Here is a 24,380-nt window from a genome sequence, read left to right as displayed (position 1 = left end):
TGTTCCTATAGCCCTGGGAGAGAGAACAGATTTCTCTGTTCTTGCGGAGTATGTATGAGACTTTACCGGTACCCAGTTGCATTCGTAGTCTTGATATATTCAACAGTGTTTTATGCCTCCATGTAGATAGTGTAATGTTATTAAACCTTTCCAAAATTTCAGTCTGAATGAGTATTTGCCACACGTTGCCACTATATACTGTATATGTATGAAAAACTGTTCAAGTATTTTCTTTTTTTTTTTCATTTTATTAATTGTTCTTTTCGAACCGAAAAAAAATAAACATAAACTACAACAGCGTAGGCTAGATGCATAAACATATTCATACACATACTCACATAGGCACCATTAAACAGATGTACATAAACATATAAACATTTACACACATACAGTATATAAAGCCCTATACATATACATGCATCTGCCCCGTTTAAGTAATAAGATAGAAATAAGAACCAGTTAACTTAATATTCAATATGCATTTCCTTATATTATTTTGGTTAGAAAAAAAAGGGAGTAGGCTGAAGTATAAAATACTTATCTAGGCCTATCCCCTGATACTCAACACTTTTTTGTATCTCTATATATAGCCACTTAATGTCAAATAAATATGTATTATTATCATTATTATTATTTATTTACTTATTTCCTTATTAGTCAACCATAGTATATCAAGCAACTTAGATCTGAGAATTTCTATTACTCCCGCAAAGAAAACAAACGAACAAAAAAACAGCAGTTATGCAGATTTATGCAAAGACATCACACGACAACCCAATACCAAATAAAAATGTCTCATCTCAGGCTGTAATTTCCTGGAAGAACAATGAGACTGTGTGAGGTGAGAAATCCTATCCTCTGACAAGCTGCTTTTGTTCCTTTTGTTATGCAATGTGACACAAATGAGAAAAGAGGTAAAAACCTGTCTGAGTTAGCTTGGAAAATTTAAATGTACCTTTGTAAAAATGCATTCATCTGAAGGAATGCGCAGCTGGTATTTACTCCTGACAGTGTTAGCACAACATAAATGATCTTGAATCTTTAAAAAATATTTTGAAGCAATAAATCTTTAAAAGGCCTGTGCTCTCTTTAACTGAAGGTGAATGTTAATATTATTCATAGTCAGGTTGTTTTATTTGCTACAAAATAAAACGTTTTCTTCTGTTAAAATGGTGATCCGTGTGTTTAACAAGTGACTCGGCTGAATGTGTCAAGAAGCATTAAAAAATAATAAAGAAAGGAATGTGAACTAGTTCATGTTTTGGGACAGTGAACTTATTTCAGATTTAAACTATGAACGATGAATGTAAATTTGCTGATTGTTGTGCGTGAACTGAACTTTGAGGTAAGTATTATTTATTTATTATAACCGCATCCAACATGGAAAAACATCAGCGACAATTAATTTGCTTACAATATCGCATCCACAATCTTTTATTACTGCAGCTTAATTTGATGAATATTATCATGGAATTATTATAAGCCCATAGTGAAGCATCAGGCAAAGTACAGACATTGCATTTCCATTTGACGCACCAGAATATGCAGTCACAATTTATGTTAAAATAAGTTCATGTCCATCTGAGCCATCTTTCCATTGTTGTGGTAAAATGTATTTACTTGTTGCTGCCACCAGAGGGAGCCGTGGGCTGTGTTGTACTTGGTCTATAAAAGGGGGAGCTCCTCTCTCCTCAGAACAAAAGAGTCTGAAATGAAGACTGTCTGATTCTTGTTTCTTCCTTGTTCCTCTCCTAAACAGGTTTCTAATGTGCAGAATCACAATGAAACACTGTAAATGGTAAGGATAAGTACTAAACTTCATAATTGTTGAATTTCATATCAAATATATTTGTATATAAAGTTTAATGTCGAGTTTAAACGAAAGCTGACGGTTAAAGGTGGCTAGGAAAACTTATTTTCCTTTTGATTATATTTTGGCACCTTGACACTTTATTTTGTAATGTATTAATTCTAGCTACGGTTCTTGAGTATATTGTACATATCGTCACACTGTTAAAATAATTGCCTAAGTCATTTTTTTGTCAATTTTTTTTTTTTTTTTGCCTAAATCATCTCCTCATGACGCCGGCAACCTATGGTAAAATCACCTACATCCTCAGTTGATCAGGTCATGTGATTTTACCCCTTTAAGATCATCACTGTGACAATTTGCCACATTCATAGGGGAGATTGTTTAGTTATCAGTTTAGTTTATCAGAGCGTGTCATAAACATGACATGGGATGTGTCATGAACATTAATGACACTTTGAAGTAACATTAGTGCTCATGATACTTGTCATGTCATGTTTCTGACAGGCTTGTGTGACTCTTATGTAGACACCTTCAAAATAAAGTGTTACCATATCTTGCTTAAGTCACAAAAGCATGTTCAAAAAATTGCCTAAGTCATTTATTTCTCTTAAATTACATAATTTACACACAGTGTTATCACTATGCCAATAGCCATCCTTTGTTACATCATTTTTGAGTGAAATGATTTTTTAGCGTTTTTTAAGTTTTTAACAGGGTGACGATATGGAAAATGAGTGCATTGGGTTACAGTTTACAATTTGGATGAATATCTTTTAGCACTGTCATTCACTTAGCCCTGTAAAGCTATGAGCAGTTGGTGGCTGTATGCTAAACAAGCCAATCGAACTAGTAGTGGAGCGACTAAGTGCTCATTTTTGGCAGAATCGTTCAGTTTATGATACAAGCGTGAAAATTGGCATGAACACACTCCATGGGTCACTTAACAAGAAAATTGTCCGAGACATTTGAAATTTTAAGAAGGCGGCCATTTTTCAAGATGGGCGACACCTAAGTGGAGCAGTTAAGTGATATAATGGTTTATTTGGTGATACTGGCATACAAATTGGCATAAGCACTCTCTGTTGGTCACTTGACAATAACCCACCCACAGTTACTTGAAATTCCAAAATGGCGGCCATTTTTAAAGATGGCCGACACCTTAGTGGAGCAGTTAAGTGATATAATGGTTTATTTGGTGATACAAGCATAACAATTGGCATGAACAGTCTCCATGGGTCATTTGACAATAAGCCACCCACAGTTACTTGGTTTGACAAAAAAAACACTCCCAGCCACTTGAAATTTCTATTTTCAAGATGGCCGCCCCCTTGATCCTCAAAAGATCAATTTTCTCATAGAAATGTATTGGGTTTTAGATTATTCTAAAGAACAAGTTTTAACACATCAAAATACAGTTGTGTTGATTTGTTGATCACAGACAGATTAGACAAGAGTGAGTATCTGCACTACCAGGGCACACTGGTGATATATGACTGCTGTTAAACTCAGAGTGGGGTTCAATGTCAGCCAATTGTAAAGTTAGTCAAAGAACAGACGACAACTCTCTGAGTAGTTTTAGTTAATCGGGTGGTGTACAGATCGTACAGGGTAAAAATGGCATTGGATGAACGATCGGACTAAGTGTAGGGTTAAGGCATAAACTTAGTTGTATCCCACACATCAAAGTGTAGCAATGTAACATGGCCTATGTTAACATGCAACTGTACTTGCAAGTGCTACAGTTAAAACCGCTTTAAGTTCCCGCCCCATTGTATAGACAATTGGAGGAACAGTAAATGCCACATTAAAGTGGTGTACATCATCTGAAAACTGTAAACCTGAAGATTAATTTGAGATGCAGCCTAGCACTGTGAATCTAATAAACCTATTAAGGTTTATCCAGGTTAAGAACATTACATTTTTTCTTTCTGAAGTTGAAGTCTGAGGTCCATGCTCAACTATGTTCCACAAGTTGATACCATTTGTTACATACATTTGTTGCTGAATTAGGCATTTCTCTAATATCAAGAATGTATAAAAATGATCAAAACCCCTCCAGAATATTACATCAATATACCCAGACTTTTGTAACAACATAGAAAAATCCTTGCTGTGATTTGTCTTCAAAAACCTTAGTCATTTTGGAGATTTAGTAATTTCAATGATTGGAGAGCAAGCACTTCTGTTCTTAGTAGTGCTTAGAAACCATCAGCCCCATGGAAACCAGGGTCTGAATTTGTGATGGCCCAATAACTTTGTTCCAAATATACAGTTGCAAGAAAAGTTAATTCGTCATTAATTTGTCATAAAATGTGATCTGATTTGCATTTAAGTCCTGATTATGGACACAACGTACTTATCCTCATACCATGCAAACAATTATAATATTCCATGTTTTATTGAATATATATATATGAGACACTCTTAATGCTAGTAGAAAAAGTGAACCCTTTTGCTAATGACTCCATTAAGAGCTGATTGGAGTCAAGAGTTAGCAAACTTGAAGTCCTAATAATAAAATGAGATTTGAGTGAGGTGTAGAGATACTTTGACATATAAAAAACACTCAAACATTTGAGTTTGCTATTCACAAGAAGCATCTCCCCATGTGAACCATGCCTCGCAAAAAAGAGATCTCTCCGAAGACCTGCGATCAAGAATTGTTTATTGCTTCAGACTGTAACGGGTTACAAAGTAACCTCAAGACTTTAGGTATTCACCAGTCCACAGTTGGACAAATGGTCCACAAATAGAGAGGATTTAGTACTGTGGCTACTCTTCCTAGAAGTGGGCACCACCCAAGTTCACTCCAAAGGCACAACGCAGAAAGCTCAGTGAGGTAAAAAAGAATTCCAGTGTAACAAGTAAAGACTTGAAGGAGTCATTGGAACTGATTAACATTTCTAGTCATGAGTCTGCCGCACAAACAAAATTGAAAAGGTGAAGTGTCCTTGGCAGGACACTACGGAGGAAGAAACATAACTGCATGCCTGAAGTTTGCCAAAGAGCAACCTGACACCCCATGACACTTCTGGGAAAATGTGTTGTATGCTTGTATCACCAAATAAACCATTATATCACTTAACTGCTTCACTAAGGTGTCGGCCATCTTGAAAAATGGCCGCCATCTTAAAATTTCAAATGTCTCGGACAATTTTCTTGTTAAGTGACCCATGGAGAGTGTTCATGCCAATTTTCACGCTTGTATCATAAACTGAACGATTATATCACTTAGCCACTCCACTATAGCAGGTTAATTAACGAGTAATATAGTAGTTTTAATAGTAGTATTCATTTAAACACATTTGTTTAAGCATTTTATTGAAAACAGGCGACTTTATCTTCTCCTAAAACAATTACTAAATAGATACATATCGATTGAATACTTATCTGAAAACTTACCTCAGTGAGAATTTACCTGTAAATGTTATAACTGTAACTAAACAGTAAATAAATGTAGATTAATTGCATACTTAGCAGGACACTTACCAGAGGGAATTTCCTGAAAGGGCCCTATAGGAGGAAATAAATACACATGTTACTAATGCTGGATGAATGGTAATGTGCTATATGTTGCAATATGGAATATTTCCAGTTAAATGAACAGGTGTTATCATCTGTTGGTCAGGCCTCATGCCACGCACACACTAGCAGATATAAGTCTCTTTAAGTTCAAGAGTCATAAAGTCTAAATGACCGCAATAAAAGAGACAACAAGGTTCAAAACAGGGAAGAAATGGGTTAAGCCTGCCTGCAACTTACTGTCCACTTACAGGTGATGTAAGCAATATTGCGCAAATCCATCAATAACAACCTCAGGTGTTAAAATTCATTAATGTTTTCATGACCTACTAAGAAAGTCACGTTTTTGTTCCTGTAGGTTTTATTATATTTTTCCCACAAAGCCTTGTGTGCCCCATAACAACACCTGTGTGAGCCTGTGCATGGAAAGTTTTTAAACTGGGTAAGCTTATATAAAAGGTGGAGTCAGGCTGGAAAAATTTGTGTGTTTGTTTATCTCCCATGTACAGAGACAGAGCTGCTTATCATACCGGATATTTTTGTTACACTGTTTTATGTACTTTAAGCTGCACTGATGAATATTGTTGTATAAACAATGCCCCAAGTGACAATGTACAGTATATATGAAAGAGATCACCTCAGCGCTGTCTATTAAACAGGAATCTGCCTGCTGACGAGTTACATTATGTCAACTTCAGGGCGTAAATCGTGGTGGAAGAGGTACTCGGAACCTTTACTTACTTTATTAGTACCACAATGTTGAAATACTCCATTCCAAATAGAAAGTCTTTCATTCAAAATCCTGTATAATTCTTCCTATTATCTGCTTAATGTACTTAAAGTATCCAATAACATGTATTCTTGATAATAGTGATTATAGTGATATTTGATCGTTAACACTCATGCATAAATGCAGGTAGAATTTTACTGTTGGAGACTGAAGTGGTGACTTTTAAATACTTATATATATATATATATATATATATATATATATATATATAGGTAGATTAATCCATTGTTTCCCAATGGTTTTATTGATATGTTAACATTAAATGTAATACAAAAACAGCAAGAGTAAAACAAATATGCTGCACGTGAGTCTGTCCCCCCAAGATAAAAAGCTCCCTCCCCCTGAGTGGTTATCTGTTTTATCTTAGAGAACAGGCAAAACACTGAGACCGTGTGTAGGTGTGTGAGTGTGTGTGTGTGTGTGTGTGTGTGTGTGAGTGTGTGTGTGTGTGTGTGTGTGTGTGCGTGTGTACCCTTCTCTATTGGTTTCTGTCTGTTTCTAAAGAAAAGACTGGCTCAGTTGGTCTCAGAAGCCACTCCTCACAGAAACCCATTTCACTCAACTTATTGTCAGAGAGCGACTGGTGTTTTATTTCAGAAGACTGCAGTCAGAGGAGGAAACACTTCAACCTCTCAAGGTAATTTTTTTTTGCAATTTATGCAGTTAGATCTGTTTTCTAGTATATCTTATATGTATATTCTTTTGAACCTTTAATTAACCAGAAAGGACCCATTGAGACAAAATATCTTCTCTGCCAGGGATAGGTAGCAGAATAAAAAGTTTCATATAAAGGCTACTTCATCTTCTCACTAAAACAATTATTAAATAGTTACACAGATTCATTGAATTCTTACTTTATAACTCACTGAGAATTTACCTGTAAATGTTAGAACTGTTACTGAACAGTAACTAAATGTAGAACAATTGCATACTTACCAGGACTCCTATTTGAGGGAATTTCTTAAAAGCGGCCTTTAGAAGGAAATAAAGATGCATGTTACAAATACTGAATGTGAACGGTAATGAGTAATATGTTACCATGTGGAATATTCCAGTTAAATGAACAGGTGTTATCATCTGTCAACCAGGCCTCATGCCACACACGCACTAGCAGATATACACTACCAGTCAATGGTTTGGACACACCTTCTCATTCACTGGTTTTTCTTTGTTTTTCTTATATTTTTTACATTGTAGATTAATATTAATATAAAATATTAATATAAAAATCAGAACTATGATGGGACACATGAGGAACTATGCAGTAAACAAAAAAGTGTTAAACAAACCAGTATATGTTTTCTAAGTAATCACATTTTGCTTTGATGGTCTTAAACAAATTAAAAATGCAAGAAATTCCACAAATTAACTTTTGACAAGGCGCACCTGTTAACTGAAAACCATCCAGGTGAACACCTCATGAATCTGACTGAGAGAATAACAGAAGTGTGCAAAGCTATCATCAAAACAAGAAGTGGATACTTTCCAAAAATCTAAAACACTTGTGTTCTTCCATAGTTTTGATGGCACACTGTAACAAATTGCTGTAAGAAAACAGCCAAATTGTGACAGTAACATACTGTTTTCCATTAAAAAGGTATTATACTGTAGAAAACAATGCATTTTGGGCAATATTTGTAGGTAGCTTGTCATTTCCCATAAAATATAAGTCTCTTCTTGTCCACATTTTAATGGCTGTATTTTACTCATTCAGTATATGGTATATTAAAATGACTAAGGTTACAGTGAAGACAGCGCTTAATTCATAGTAATTGGCTTTCAGACAGTAATATGCTCTATTTACAAAAAATGACTGCATTGTATACTGCAACACTATTTCAACTAGCTTCAGCACTATACTGTGTTTTAGTCTACTGTAAAAATCAATGAAATGCAGGATTTTACTGTAATTCAGTATGTGGTTTTATCACATTAACATAGTGTAAAGTAGATAACAGTAGAGGAACTGTAAAATTAACAGTAGAATACTGGCAACCCTGCTGCCAGTATTTTACTGTTAATTTACAAGACAATTGTTTACAGTGCAGTATTAATCTACAAACATGTAAAATATATAAATATAAATATTTTAAAAAACAAATAAAATCCATTGAATGAGAAGGTGTGTTCAAACATTTGACTGGTAGTGTAGGTCCCTTTAAGATAGGCAGCAGAATTAAAAGTTTCATATAAAAATACAAACAGAATGTACAGAAGCCTTTAGAAACCACAGGGCTGCATGCTGGATTACATCCAGTTTTTGATAGGTGAAGATGTGTGTATATAAATTAATATCTCAGTAGTCTTATACTGACAAAAAAAAACAACTTTCAATGAGTCTTTTTATAACTGAGGTCTCTTACTTCTGAGGTAATATTAATGACTCTACAATATTTAAGCTCTCAAAACATCGACAGCTCGCCAGTTCTGGATCTTGCCGTTAAATATACAACATAACTACTGTGACCGTTCCTTGCATGTAATCTTTAAATCATGGTTAAAAATTAACCAGACCTGCTGTCATATATAGTCACAGCATGACTTGTCTGCTGTTATTTGCTTTGCTTTTTATGTATTTTTCAGAATGTGTCCTTTTGGTAGTGTCTATACATTATAATGTAATGCTTGTTTATGCTATCATGTTTTAACTTGCTTAAGCTAATTATCTGCTAAACATTGTTTTAGGTTATTGCCTGCACTTTGCATGTCCTACTTTGCATGATGCTTCCCGTACTCCTCCAAGCCATTCATGATTTATACTTCACTTTGCATGTCAGTTTTATTTTGCTTTTAATGTATCTTTGAATGACACACTCACTCACTCACACACACATGCAGATCCTTGCTGTATAGTTAGATCATACATGTTGACTGAAACTTGATAATACTGAAGAGAAACCAGAGGATACTGAAAATACTGAATCCAACATGTATCACACCAGTGGTGGAAGAAGTATTCAGATCCCTTACTTCAGTAAAACTTCTAACACCACAGTGTGAAACTACTCCACTACAAGTAAAAGTCCTGTATTCAAAACTTACTGAAGTACAAAAATATTAGCATCAAAATGCCGTTAAAGTATTAAGAGTAAAAGTATTCATCATTTAGAATGGACCCACTCAATCACTTATTACTTGATTTTTATTATTTTTGATGCATTTATGTACAGTTGCAAAAAAGGATGTGAACCCTTTGAAATGACCTAGTTTTCTTCATGAAATTTGTCATAAAATGGGATCGGATCTGCATCTCAAGTCCCAAGTATAAACAAACACAATGTGCTTAACCTAATACCACACAAACAATTATAATATTTCATGTTTTTTATTGAACACATCCATTTAACATTCATAGTGATGGTGGAAAAAGTTTCAATTGTCCTGCTGGATCACCCAACTTCTACTGATCTTCAGCTGGCAGACAGCCACCCTGACATTAACCTGTAGGATTCCTTGATAAAATTGGGAATTCATTTTCCCCTCAACGATGGCAAGTGTTCCAGGCCCTGAGGCAGCCAAACAGTCCAAGTCATGATGCTCCCTCCATCATACTTCACTGTTGGGATGCTGTTCTCATGTTGGTATGTGGTGCCCTATTCACACCATAGTGCTACGTGTTCTTTAATTCAGCCTTACGTGTTCTACAATTCAGCCTTAGTTTCATCATTCCACAAAACATTTTCCCAGTAGTGTTGTGGCATGCAGTGATGTTTTTTTGGAAAGCAGCGGCGTCCTTCCTTGTGTCCTGCCCTGGACGCCACACCGGTTCAATCTCGTGTGTGTGGTAGACTAGAGATGACTAGAGATGTTAACCAGTTCCAGTGACTCCTTCAAGTCTTTACTTGTTACTCTGGAGTTATTTTTTACCTCACTGAGCTTTCTGCGCTGTGCCTTCGGAGATCTCTTTTTTGCAAGGTACGGTTCACATGAGCAGATGCTTCTTGTGAAAAGCAAACTCAAAAAGTGTTTTTTTACAGGTCAAAGTATCTCTACACCTCACTCAAATCTCATTTAATTGTTAGGATGCCAAGTTTGCTAACTCCTGATTATCTTAATGGAGCCATTACCCAAAGGGTTGCTCCTTTTATGACATTGATGGAAATCAGGTTGTAGCGTGCAGCATGCTAACTGTTCGGGTAGATGTGCTGTTTCTCTAAAACAATGTTCCTCTGATGACTTATTGACACAGGAACAACCAATCCAGAACACGGAAAGACGACTTTATTCTCACCATCTCTACTTTTTTCTCAAACTGCATGATGAGAAAAAATATCCTCCTCTCATTATTTTTTTTCCTCTACATTTCTCCCCCAATCCTCTTCCGTATAAAACAAAAATGGTGAATCACTGAACCACGAAAGGTCAAAAATGTGCACAGAAATATTGTTGTGATGGGTCGAGTAGTATGAGAGATTTGCTGCAAATAGACAGCAGAACACACGATCCCCCTCCAGGCCTGCACATGACTGAGATATGTTTGTGAATTCAAAACCAACATCTCTAAATTGGGTTTATTTAGAGTTAGCAACAAAAAACATTCAACCAGTTATGATAATAAGCTTGGGGGAACCATCTTATAGCCTCTGAAACTTGTTTTTCACCTTGGGTTTTTCATTTGTTTGCATCTTTAAGTTAGAAAGAATGCAGTAAGTCACTTTTGTATGTTTTTTGAGAAAAAAAAATACAGAGCTTCCAGGCTAATTTGCTTTCACATTGTCAGTCAGTTCCATATCATCTTGAACCTACAATTCACTGTAAACTTGCATTAAAACATGAATGGCATTGAACTTTGAGCTACATACTAAAATCTGCATGTAGATACAATTTTCACCTGAGTTTAAACCACCGTATTGTATATAATAAAAAATGGTGTTTTCATTTTGGTATGCGGTGCCCTTTTTACACGTAGTGCTGCATATTCAATATCAATATTTTTCAATAAAAACATGAAATATTATAATTGTTTGTGTGGCATTAGCTTAAGCACATTGTGTTTGTCTACACTTAGGACGTAGATGCAGATCAGGTCCCATTTTCTGACAAATTAATGCAGAAAACTAGGTAATGTCAAAGGGTTCACATACTTTTTTTCGCAACTGTAAGCAGTGTTTCACTGTACACTAAAAAAACCACTTAAAATACAGCAAAAAACAGCTTAATTAAAAAAACAAATAAAAGTCAACAGAATTAAATAACATAAAAGTGTAAAATTATTAATAATGAAAAGCCAGATTAAAAAAAAGTCTTCATATAATAATGCATAATAATTTAAAATTAATCATGTTTTTTTATGTTACATCTCGACCTGAAAAGTAACTAAAGCTGTCAGCTAAATGGAGTGGAGTAAAAAGTACAATATTTGCCTCCAAATGTAACGAAGTAGAAGTATAAAGTAACATAAAATGGAAATACTCTAGAAAAGTACAAGTACTTCAAAATTGTACTTAAGTACAGTACACAGCAAAATCAAGAGTGTGAATTCAACTCACAGAGTGTTAAATTTAAAACTTTTTTCTGAGTTTATATAGTTCTCACGGATCTGAGTTAAAATTACACTTTGAAAAGTGTTAATATTTTAACTCTTTGTGTATTTTGAAAAGCGCTATATAAAACTGATGCATTATTATTATTATTATTATTAGTGTCAAATATTTGACATCCTTGGTGTTGTTTTATGACACCACATAAGTGCACTTTTAACTTAAAATTTTGTTATTCCCTTTCACCGTGAGTGTTAATTTTTAACATTCATTGTGTTACTTTGACAAATTAAAGTGCATTTTTTTTTCTATTCCAACATACAAAGTGATTATGTACATTCATTGAGTGAATATTTAGAAAATAAAACATATATTTCTCGCTAGAAATTTAATCAAAATCCATTTTATGCAGAAACTAAGTCAAAATATTGATTTTTTCACTAAAAATGAGAGAACTGTCCGTAATTTTTTTTGTTCTGACCGTCGGGACCTTGAAAGTCACGTGACTTGGAACAAACCAATAGGAAAAAATATCCATGGAATAGCCACGGGATATGACTGTCATTAACTTGCATTGTAGCAAAATCCGTGTCAGTTTCACGGAAATTTGAGTGATTCCGTGGCTATTCCACGGATTTTGAGTTAAGCGAAATCCATGGCTATTTCACGGATTCCTGTGAGACCAGGTTCGAAAAAACAACACTACAGATTTTGCTGTGTACTTGAGTAAATGTACTTAGTTACATTGCACCACTGTATCGCACATGGTGCTGGATCTGCATGTCAACTGCTGTACAATAAACTGACATACACCAATTCTCTTTTTCCTAAAGGTTGAAATGGACCAAATACAAAAGTCACAGGTAAAAGGGACTCTGATGAACCTTGGTATGACTCAGGCCAAACCTCAGGAGAGGGAGCAGTGGGGCAGTAAGATCGAGTTCATCTTGGCAGTGGCCGGACACATTGTTGGTCTGGGGAACGTCTGGAGGTTTCCATACCTTTGCTACAAAAATGGAGGAGGTAAATATTCATTGTTATGGCCATGTACAATGTCCTGTGCTGTAGCCTGATGTGGTCAACTCTGTCAGTAGATAGTAATAGTAGAGACTACCAGTGGCGGTTCTAGACCAATTTTACTGTGGGGGCCAAGGAGGGGCCAGTGTTTAATTAGAGGGGCACATTACCACATGAAAAATGGCAAAGATGATATTTAAGTATTCAAAATCTTTGAATGCCTTGAAAAAGTCACAAAATGACCAAAAAAGACACAACATGAGAAGACAGAATAACCAAAAAAACCCCACAGAAGACATAAAAATGACACAAAATGACCATAAAAAGACACAAAATAACTAAAACAGACACCAAAAAGACACATAAATGACACCAATGACAAAAAAGACACAAAATAACAAAAAAAGACACAAAATAAATAAAAAAAAGACACAACAACAGACACAAAATTATTAAAAAAAAAAGACACAAATGACCAAAAAAGACACATAAAGACATGAAAAGGATTCAAAAATGGACAAAATAGCCCTATAAGACTCCATGGAGTTAAACTATTATACAATGTACACATTCTGGGTTCCTTTTGTGTACAATGAGATATTGTTTGAACAAAAAATGGCTAGAATTGTTCCATTGTTCATTGTTATAAATTGATAATTTTATTATTAATTTGACACAGGGGCCACAGCAGGGGCCAAGGGCTTTTTCACAGGGGCAGTGGCCCCTGGAGGCCCCTGTGTAGAACCGCCACTGGAGACTACACTGTAAAAAAAGATAAACAATAGCTACTCAATAAAATTGAGGCAACAGATTGACAGATTTATTAAATCTAACTATGTTACAAGTTGAGTTAATAACAACTTAACAGGAAGTGCCTGTCAATTAAAAACGGACTAATTCTATTGTGTTGGATTCATTCAAAATTCTCTTGATTTAGGATTACATACACATAAAGATTATATTTAATGTGGTCAAAATAAGTAGATTATATCTCAAAATTTTTTATTTTAAAGTTACTTAAACAACTGCCTCAAAATCAAGGACACATTTATGTTTAATACATTTTATCAAATATATTTAGTAAAATTAAATTACTACAGAATAATTTATTGCAGTGTATGTTTTCTTAATATTGAATATACAGTGCTTTATGCCACACCCGTCCTAAATTCACAGCGTTAGTAATTACCAAAATATTTTCTGTAATGGTTAATACACCAGTATGTTATAGCTCTTTAACCAAAATTATATTTTTAATGCTAAAATATAATTAATATTGTTATCAATGAATTTTCAAATTGTAGTTATTTCCTTGCATTCCTGAACAGACAAATTAGTTTTTCTGGTTGAATGTTATGGTTGATTAATCTCTGACTTCTTTTAGTTTCAAACAACATTTTTGAAAGATTAAATATTATGTTGTAAAACATTTATGTTGTCTCGTTTTTATGACAGGTGGTCAGTAAATTTGTTAAGCGCTGTATATCTTTATATATTGTTTTGTTTCTTCTAACTATAACCTTGATTCCAAAGAAGTTGTGATGCTGTGTAATTCAAAACAGACTTCATCAAATTAAGACTTTATATTGAGAAAAACAAAAGTTTATCTGCATGAACATTAAATATATTTGTACAGTTTTCGGTTGAATAATTTTATTTAGAGAACTTTGCAACTTTTTGGAATCGGGGATCAATGTTCATTATACAAATCATTATTTAGTGTTCACCAATTTATTTAATTGTATCAATACTTTAACAAGATATTTTGTTTTTATTTTTAAAGGGGTTTTCTTCATACCTTATGTTTTGTTTTTGTTCACCTGTGGCATCCCACTCTTCTTCCTGGAGACATCTCTGGGCCAGTACACCAGTCAAGGTGGAATTACGTGCTGGAGGAAAATCTGCCCACTTTTTGAAGGTATTATTATTATTATTATTATTATTATTATTATTATTATTATTATTATTGTTATTATTATTATTATTATTATTATTATTATTATTATTATTAATAATGAACAGACTGGGTTGTTGAGGAGCACCGGGCCCAGGTGTTACCAAGAGGCACTAATGAAATTCCAGCTGCACAATGAAGTCCTTATGAGTTAAAGATATACTATGCAGGATTTTACGGAAGCACATTGCATTCACTTGATAAAAAAAAAAAATAGACACCTGATCTCATAATTACGAGATCTTTTCTCGTAATTACGAGATCAGGATCTTATAATTACGAGATCAAACCCCTTACGGGGGACAGCGTGAGATGCATGCACAATACAGACGAACAGTGTCTGCTAAGAAGCACCAATCCTAACAGGTAGCATATCAAAATGACGGGGAGAAACTCAGCTAAAAGCCATTACCAAGCATTGCCATCCAAACGAAACATAGTTCAATCCCGATGAAATTTTATGGGCATGTAACGACTTGAGATGCCTGCGCAGTGTTGACATACTAATATTAATACCATAATTACGAGAAAATATCTTGTAATTACGAGATCAGGATCTTGTAATTACGAGAAAAAATCTCATAATTACGAGATCAGGATCTCTTAATTACGAGAAAAGGTTTCAATTTTTTTTATTCAGTGAATGCAATGCACTTCTGTAGGATTTTTCTTAAAAGAAAAAAAAAAACGATGTATAGACTCATACAAAATAATCTCTCGTTGTGATTACTTTTGACCCACAATATGTGTTTCGGCGTGTCTGCAGAGATTCTGAGCTCTTTTGTTCTCATTTTGTTGCTCTGGACATTTCTCAGTGTCGCCTATTGGGCCCAAAGATATAAAATTAACCACTAGAGAAAACAAAAACAAAAAAGAGTAAACTAATTAATAATTCCTTTATAGTTTGCCTTTAAAGTCAACTTAACCTATTAAAATCTGCTGTAAGTAACTTTTTTTTCATTGTATTCAATTTCATTGTAAGCAGGTTTTTCCCTCAATCTAATTGAAATGACCCCCAAGTAACTTTTTTTTTAATTACCCCCACGTTTCAGGCTTAGTAGGTGATTATTATCCAGTAATTTATCTTATATAGTTCTACCAAGTTAGTTGATATGCATAATTCATTTCACATGCACAGATAATACCCTTTTAAATATTAGTTTTGATATTTACCAAGGGCGGGGCTCTAATGACATTACATTTTACATTACATGTCATTTAGCTGACGCTTTTGTCCAAAGCGACTTACAATAAGTGCATTCAACCTGACGGTACTAGACTTAGACCACAGGAATCAAGTAAGTACATAACTTTAAGAGCTAACTGTCATTGCTACAGGAGTGCTATATGTTAAAGAAGTAAAGAAGAAGAGACAAAATAAGCAATTTTTATTTTTATTTTTTATAAATATATATGTTAGGTGACCATAAATAGGGTTAACTAGGTTAAACAGTTTAACATCTGAAATGTGACAAGGTTTTTTTCTCTAAGAGGTTTAATCTGAAACAATGTACTTTATAAGCTTATCACATGCTTTTATATGTATTGAACTAGAACATGACATCTCTATGTTTCAACAGGTTTAGGTTATGGAAGTCAGGTGGTTGTTTTGTACACGGGAGTGTATTACATCATCATACTAGCTTGGGCGTTTCTCTACCTGTTTTCATCCTTCAGCTCGGAGCTCCCATGGGCCAGCTGCCGCAACATCTGGAACACAGGTACAGAGACGACATTCTCCAGCTGTGATGCAAAACTGTGTGATATTTTCACTGAGTTGATTCTGTTTTGGAAACACTTTGGGTAACGCTTTATATTAAGGTCCTTGTAATAACCATTAATTAACAAGTAATAAGGCCCTTGTAAGTCCTTACAAGATGATTATTAACATTATTGTGTGTTTATAAGCTTATATAAGTGTTAATAATGGCATTACAAACACCCATGACCCACCCATTATGTCTTTGCCATGCCTTTATTAATCTTATTTTGTTTGCTTATTGATATTAAAATATACTTTATTGCTCATCTATTATAAGCTAACTATAATTTAACTATGCTTTTTGCAACTACCGGATCTAAAGCGAGAACAATGCCTTATTACTTGTTAATAAATGGTTATTAAGGACCTTATTATAAAGCGTTATCACACTTTGTAATAACCATCATTAATACACGGTAAATTGACTGTAAATTGGACTGTAGTTAAAAGTTGTTTTACTATAAACAAACAATGAAATAATAATAGTCAGTAATAATAAGGGTTGCAAAATTGTGGGAATTTTCAAAGTCGGAAACTTCCCATAGGAATTAAAGGGAATTTATTGGAATACACGGGAATAAAAGCGTGAATTTACAAAATTGAAGGTTGGCCCTTTAAAGGGAACTTAAGTATAGTTGGGGAAAATATATTTTAGCATGGTCTTGACTAAAACAACCAGATTTCATGCAAATACACTTGAATATCTGCTATTCCCTAATCGCATGCACACTGCAATTATCTGAATAATGTAATAGATGTTTACAAAGAGTTCGATAATCATTAACAAACACTTAATAAAAGAGGTTAGATTGTGTGCAACATTGTTAAACAGCACAAATTACAGCCTTGTTGATAATAAGTTAACATTACTGACTGTTATTTCAGATTTTTTTAACAGTAACTAAAATTAATTTAAGGTTAATTAACTATCAATTGTTTCCTCAGTTTTCACAACCGTTCTTTTTCCTTCATGTCAGCTGGCTGTTTTGAGCATGGCCACAATCAAACTGCCTCTCTCAACCTCAACGGAAGTAGCACATCTTCAGTCGTAGAGTTTTGGGAGTAAGTTGCATCAATTTAAGCATCATTTAAGGGCTTCTATTTTGTATTGCATGTCCTTTAATAAAACCTTGTTACAGGAGGAGGATCCTGGGCCTGTCTGATGGAATTGATAACATTGGTAATGTTCGCTGGGACCTGGCCCTTTGTTTACTTCTTGCCTGGACGTTGTGTTACTTCTGTGTCTGGAATGGAGTGAAGTCAACAGGAAAGGTACAACCTGAGTTCATGTCAACACTGTTCTTAAAATACTTAATCTTAAAAAAATAGCTAACACTTCTGTCTTAGGTGGTTTACTTTACTGCCACATTCCCGTACGTCATGCTGGTGGTTTTGCTCGTCCGTGGTCTTACATTACCGGGGGCCAAAGAGGGCATCATGTTCTACCTCTACCCAGACCCTTCCCGCCTCACAGACCCAGAGGTATGACTCACCCTCGACCTCAACAAATGCTTTGAGTGGCTGAATATAACCGTTAACAACAGATTTCACACAGATTTTGGATAAACTGAAATGAAATACTTTGCCAGTGAACATATTGCAGACACTCTCAGTATGAGGATTTTCTGCCTTGACAGACACACACACACACACACACACACACAGGCTATTCTGTTCAATTGTATTCCATCTATTGAATTCGATCTTATCTTATCTTATCTATTCTATTCTATTCTATTCTATCTATTTTATTCTATTCTGTTCTTTTATATTGTATTATATCTATTCTATTCTGTTCTATTCTATTGCATTGTATTCTATTGTATTCTATTATATATATACTATTTTTTCTATTCTATTTTATTATATCTATTCTTTTCTATTCTATTCTATTCAATTATATTATATCTATTTAATTTAATTTAATTTAATTTAATTTAATTTAATTCAATTTTATTTTATTTTATTTTATTTTATTTTATTTTATTTTATTTTATTTTATTTTATTTTATTTCATTTTATTTTATTTTATTTTATTTTATTTTATTTTATTTGTGATGATCTGATTCTGATTCTGATTCTGAAATTCATCAAACCCCTCAGGTATGGATGGACGCTGGCAGCCAAATATTTTACTCCTACGGAGTTTGCACCGGTGTGCTGACATCTTTAGGAAGTTACAACAAGTACAGCAACAACTGCTATAGGTTTGTATTTCTTTCATCCAGCACTGAATTCAGTTCAGACTGTAGTTTGGATAAGGGTTAACTCATGTGTCTGTGTTTCCTCTGCAGAGACTGTGTTTACCTCTGCCTGTTGAACAGTTTCACCAGCTTCATAGCTGGCTTTGCTATCTTTTCTGTGCTCGGCTTTATGGCAAAGGAGCAGGGTGTTGATATATCGATGGTGGCTGAATCAGGTATGGAAGGTTAATGCTCAACAGAAGCCCACATCCATACAGTTTGTATCTTTGAAGTAAAAATGTCATTTTTTTCCATGCAGGTCCAGGGTTGGCTTTCATTGCTTATCCTCGTGCTGTGGCTTTAATGCCACTTCCCCAGCTCTGGGCGATTTTCTTCTTCATTATGATCATCTTTTTAGGATTAGATAGTGAGGTAGGACCACTAATCTGTTTGGATTACTCAGACACAATAATAAGATGCTTTTGTATTAATTAAAAAAACCTCTTTCATCACTAGTTTGTCTATCAAGAGGCATTGGTCACAACTATCTCCGACATGTATCCTGACTTCTTTCAAGGGAAGGGTCGCCGGAAACTGCTGCTTCTTGCCATTTCGGTTGGAAGTTTCTTTATTGGCCTTCTGATGGTCACAGAGGTGAGTGGTGAAAACTTTCTTCAGTCAATTAAGCCTTTAAAGCAGGGGTGTCAAACTCAAATACACAATGGGCCAAAATTTAAAACTTGAATAAAATCGCGGGCCAACATTGAACAAATAAACCTTTTAATATATACCAAACATGTTTTGCTTTAACATTAAATATGGAACCAGCAACCCTTATAAACATACAATGTATAACTAAATAGTGCAGACATGCAAAATCAAATTTCAAATAAAAAACACATCAATGTCATTAATTTATTATTCAATAAAAATCATATGCCTCTTTTCTATTTGCATCCTTCTGATTTAAATATCAAAATAAACCTTTTCAACAGGTTAATAAATTCTGCCTTTCTTTTCGCCATTTTTGGGAAGGGGTAGCTCGGAGACAGCTCTAGCTTGATGTTGCTATGACGACTGTCACAGAGGAGCGCGTTTCTGGGTCCTGTCCATAGGTCCTGTCCTGATTGAGGCGGCAAAACAACAGCAGGGCATTGTGGGATTTGTAGAATTAGCTCTAAATGCGCCGTATAAAACCGGCAGGTCAGCTTTTATAGTACAATAATAATATAATAATTTGGTATTGCCTCGCAAATACAAATTTGGCCTGCGGGCCAGAGTTTGACACCCCTGCTTTAAAGCATTTAAATCAAATAAATGCAGCTTCTGTAAGGTTTAAGAGAAGAGAGGAACAAAAGTATCCATGCATGTAACAACCTTGTTTTGACTTTAACTTCTTCTTTGTAGGGAGGCCTTTATATCTTCCAGCTGTTTGACTACTATGCCTGCAGTGGCATGACACTCCTGCTTTTTGCTGTTCTCCAGTCTGTCTGCATCGGTTGGGTCTATGGTAAGGATTTTTTAGGCAGCTATATCAACACTCAGAGGATTTAAATTTGGCCAAAATGCTGATGTAACTAACACGACTTATTGTCCTCAGGTGCAGATCGTCTATATGATAATGTCAAGGACATGATTGGATATCGACCCTGGCCTTTTATGAAATATTGTTGGCAGTACTTCACACCAGCTATCTGTACTGTAAGTATGCAGGCATGCCTCCTTTGTAACTTTGTTCATGCTTAAGTACAATTTTAAGTTGCTTTATTTGAGTATTTCCCTTTTATGTAACTTTATACTTCTACTCCACTACATTTTGAGGCAAATATTATACTTTTTACTCCACTGTGTTTAACTGTCAGCTTTAGTTACTTTTCAGGTCAAGATTTATCATGAAAAACATGATCAATTTAAAGTGATAAGACTTTTTTTTTTTTAAATGTAACCTCATTAACAGCATAATAAGTAGTTGACATGCCCTATCCTTACAAAATTAAAACCCTGCTTACATAAATGCATCAATATATACATTTTTAATAATATATTTGGAATAGAACATTTGTTTTTTGATACTTTAAGTACATTTTGGTGATGATACTTTTGTACTTTTACTTAAGTAAGGGATCTGAATACTTTTCCCACCACTGTCTATAACAAGCGAGTGTATTTGACAGCTGCCAGAGGCTTCTGTCCTAAAGGTAGTCCATGTCTCAAACAGATGGGAACCAGTACCATTGATGGGCAACTGTGTTGCAACTCGAGGCTGTTCAGTGTCATTCTGAATTAAGTGTTTGAGGAATCTGTGTCGTCACTGACATGATACTCCACCATACATATTTACTAATAGATAATCATATGATTATCTAAAGAAAACTTTTGGAATCTTTTTTGGCAAAGAAATCTCAAAAAAGTATAGCGAACTTTCCAAACCAAAATTCAGAGCCATGCCCCCTGGCTGAGATTAGTCGCTCAATCACAGTTCGGATGTTGGTCCTAATCCAAGTTTTGGATGAAAAGCTGCTAACTGTGCTACTGTTGTGTCTAGTTCTACGTCCTCTCTAAGGGCAGACTGGTCGCTACAGTAACTCGCTAAGGCTTCTCGAGACACCAGTGGTATTGCAAGACAGGAATGTGAATTTAACTGGATATTACCAGTCAGCTGATTAAAATGTATTAAACTTCTCTTCTCTTCTCTTCTCTTCTCTTCTCTTCTCTTCTCTTCTCTTCTCTTCTCTTCTCTTCTCTTCTCTTTTTTTTCTGTCCTCTCCTCTTCTCTTCTCCCGGCTTGTGTTGTGTTTCCAGTGCACATTTCTCTTCGCCTTGATCAAATATACTCCACTGAAATTCAACAACACTTATGAATACCCCTGGTGGGGCTACGCCATTGGAGGATTCTTCACTCTCTCTTCAACACTCATGATTCCTCTGTGGATGCTTTATTCTGTGAGCGTCACTCCAGGAACACTGAGACAGGTACAGTAACCTGTTGTTACCATTCAACATGGTCTCACAGGAATCCGTGAAATAGCCACGGATTTGCTTAACTCAAAATCCGTGGAATAGCCACGGAATCACTCAAATTTCCGTGAAACTTACACAGATTTCGCTACAATGCAAGTTAATGACAGTCATATCCCGTGGCTAGTCCAACATAACAAAGTGATTATGTACATTCACTGAGTGAATATTTAGAAAATAAAACATATATTTTTCACTAAAAATGTGATCAAAATCCATTTTTATGCAGAAACTAAGTCAAAATATTGATTTTTTCAATAAAAATGAAAGAACTGTCCGCCATGTTTTTTGTTCTGACCGCCGAGACCTTAAAAGTCACGTGACTTGGAACAAACCAATAGGAAAATATCCATTGAATAGCCACGGGATATGATTGTCATTAACTTGCATTGTAGCGAAATCCGTGTCAGTTTCACGGAAGTTTGAGTGATTCCGTGGCTATTCCACGGATTTTGAGTTAAGCGAATCCGTGGCTATTTCACGGATTCCTGTGAGACCAGGTTCTTACCATTATATACAAAAATAGATCAGTTAGACAGTTGAGTTAAAATAAAAGGTATAAATAAATTTCTGAATACTTCAAATTAGGGTCTGTAAAAGGAATAGGAATGAATGCAACTGATCAGTCACAATGAGCCGACAATCTATCAGATTAAAAAACATCAGTATCACACTCAAAACTATGTATTTGTGGTTGAAAAACTCTTAATGGTTTGTGGTGTTTGCTGCACTTTCCTGAAGGACTTAGTACTCACCCCCAGATGCTGCTAAATCCTGCACACTGCTCCTTTAACACGCTGTAGACATGAATGAAAATGTGTTGTTTCTTTTTTCACAGAGAGTGAAAATTCTGTGCACTCCAGCAAAAGACTTACCAACTGCAACGGGGAAGAAAGCATTAAACAAAGAAGCATTTCAGACTTTTACGGACTTATACACACTCTCCACGACAGAGAGCCATCATGACAAAAGTCACAGATCATCCGTCGTATAAACTGCAAGAAAAAAGTACTCAAATGGAACAGGAAGATCCAGACCAGTTTCACTTAACAGGGAAAATTGCCAAAACACAGACCAAACAAACAAACATAATACAGTTTATGGATAAATACACATCCCAACATATTACAGTGTTCTTTCAGGCTGTGAATGTAGATATAAAACTTATTGTACATACATGTAATTACTATTTCTTTTGCGTAGTCAATATATTTCAGATGCTTTTGTAAATCACACTGGGATACATTTGGAAGAGTGTTTATTAAACAACTACAGTGTGACATTATTATTGTTACAGGGGAATAAAACAAGTCTGGGAGAAGGGGCGCAAGAAACTACAAAATAGTTTAATGCGTGGTTTTATCTATTTCCGGTAGGCATTGTATTAAAATTAAATACCTGAATCCTATGAAATTGTCAGTTATGATAAAATCTTTATTGGGTGGCAAACGAAGCTGGAAAACTGGTAATGATATTAACAATAACAGCACAATTAACACACTACTAAGATGGTTTTGTATCATTTAATATGGAGAATGTTAGAATGTTTAATACTGAACTTTTAGGCACATTATTATTGTTTTTGTAGCTGTTCGAGAATCAATAAGAAGCCTGGGAAGATTAAGGCATTCAACAGAAATTTGCAGTTCTTGTTTGTAAATTAGCTTTGTACTTGCTCCAAAAGGAAAATAGGTATATAAAATACAGTATAGAGATAAAAAAAGATTGCTGGCTTAGTACAGCAGTTTACATATAGTAGAACAGACCACACCTGTGTGCCTTTAACACCTGAAACTGAGGGGAAACTTGGTATGCAGACTGTAATTCAACACATTGCATGTTTCAAGCTTTTCTCATTGAAATTACAGAGAAACCTAAAACGTCCCTGTTTACACCTTAATTTACGGGTAAGTACACATTGTGTGGGCTGCAACATAAAACTTGTGTACAAGGTAACATCTCATCAAATAGACATTAGCTGGTAATAAGAACATTTGAAAAGCAAGTTTAATCATATATTTCAGCAACAAGAAAAAATAAAAATGCTTTACATAAAACAAAAGCATCAAGACCAAGTGCAATATCATCAATATAAAAGGACATTTGAAACTTAACTTAAGCTTAACAATGTAAAACTGGCATTACAGAGCCAGGAGAATAGAAATAAGAACAAGTTAAAGTAGAATAAAAAAAGAAAAACATGAATAAGAGTTACAGTGCATTGTTAAGTTAATAATCGCACTAGTTCACATGAAATCTTTAGCCTTGATCTAAAGATGATCTAAGAGTTACAGCTTGGTATGGTTTTTAATGTTATAGTTATAGTTGTAGTATTGTGGCTTTAGTTATTTTTACTTTATTTTCACAATTAACACAAAGAAGAGCTCACTGCACACACACTGAACAACTAAAGAGAAACTACTTTATAAAGAGTTTCCTGACATTGTTGACTCTCAGTTTCCCTGGTTTCAGGTGTTAGTCACAAGAAAGCCCAACATCATATTTTAAATTACTTATTTTCAAATTAATTTCAAAGAACACTCTGAACAAAATCTGAAAAACATGACAAAGGACTCTCATTTGAATTTCCATAAACAGTGACTGCCATCATGTGTCTGGCTGTTTCACTTCTTCTTGCCTAATAACTAAGCTTCTTTTTAAAATCAATAATAATAATAATAATAATAATAATAATAATGGTATTTTATAGCCACAGTATATTAAGAATACACCTCTTCCCCCAGACTTGTTGTTTCCCTCTATACCCACATGCTCCATATTTAAACATTTCTTACAGTGTACTTTTTTTGCTTAATGTGCAATAATGATTTTGGTAAAGTA

At 34.7% G+C, this 24,380-nt stretch overlaps 2 protein-coding genes across 2 annotated transcripts in view; one reads left to right on the top strand and one right to left on the bottom strand.

Annotated features, from left to right (window-relative positions):
* Positions 1-7,083, bottom strand: part of LOC131968626 (TOG array regulator of axonemal microtubules protein 2-like) — a 13,112-nt gene extending 6,029 nt beyond the window's left edge. The window contains exons 1-2 of the mRNA XM_059329588.1: positions 7,062-7,083; positions 5,303-5,326 (exon numbers count right to left, since the gene is read on the bottom strand). The gene's annotated coding sequence lies outside the window, so the exon portion shown is untranslated. The remainder of the gene's footprint in view (positions 1-5,302; positions 5,327-7,061) is intronic.
* On the top strand, positions 6,680-24,380 carry LOC131968625 (sodium- and chloride-dependent GABA transporter 2-like). The gene is made up of 15 exons (XM_059329587.1): positions 6,680-6,762; positions 12,439-12,628; positions 14,406-14,540; positions 16,157-16,297; positions 17,316-17,400; positions 17,478-17,610; positions 17,686-17,820; positions 18,442-18,545; positions 18,633-18,757; positions 18,841-18,953; positions 19,038-19,175; positions 19,929-20,031; positions 20,122-20,222; positions 21,324-21,494; positions 22,378-24,380. Exons 2-15 carry the CDS (start codon positions 12,445-12,447, stop codon positions 22,531-22,533), a joined length of 1,824 nt encoding a protein of 607 aa, XP_059185570.1. The 5' UTR covers positions 6,680-6,762; positions 12,439-12,444; the 3' UTR covers positions 22,534-24,380.

This window comes from Centropristis striata, chromosome 3 (assembly GCF_030273125.1).
Source record: "Centropristis striata isolate RG_2023a ecotype Rhode Island chromosome 3, C.striata_1.0, whole genome shotgun sequence".
In the NCBI taxonomy this organism is placed as follows: domain Eukaryota; kingdom Metazoa; phylum Chordata; class Actinopteri; order Perciformes; family Serranidae; genus Centropristis; species Centropristis striata.
Note: the sequence above shows the minus strand (reverse complement) of the source record. Positions and strands in the feature narration are given on the sequence as shown.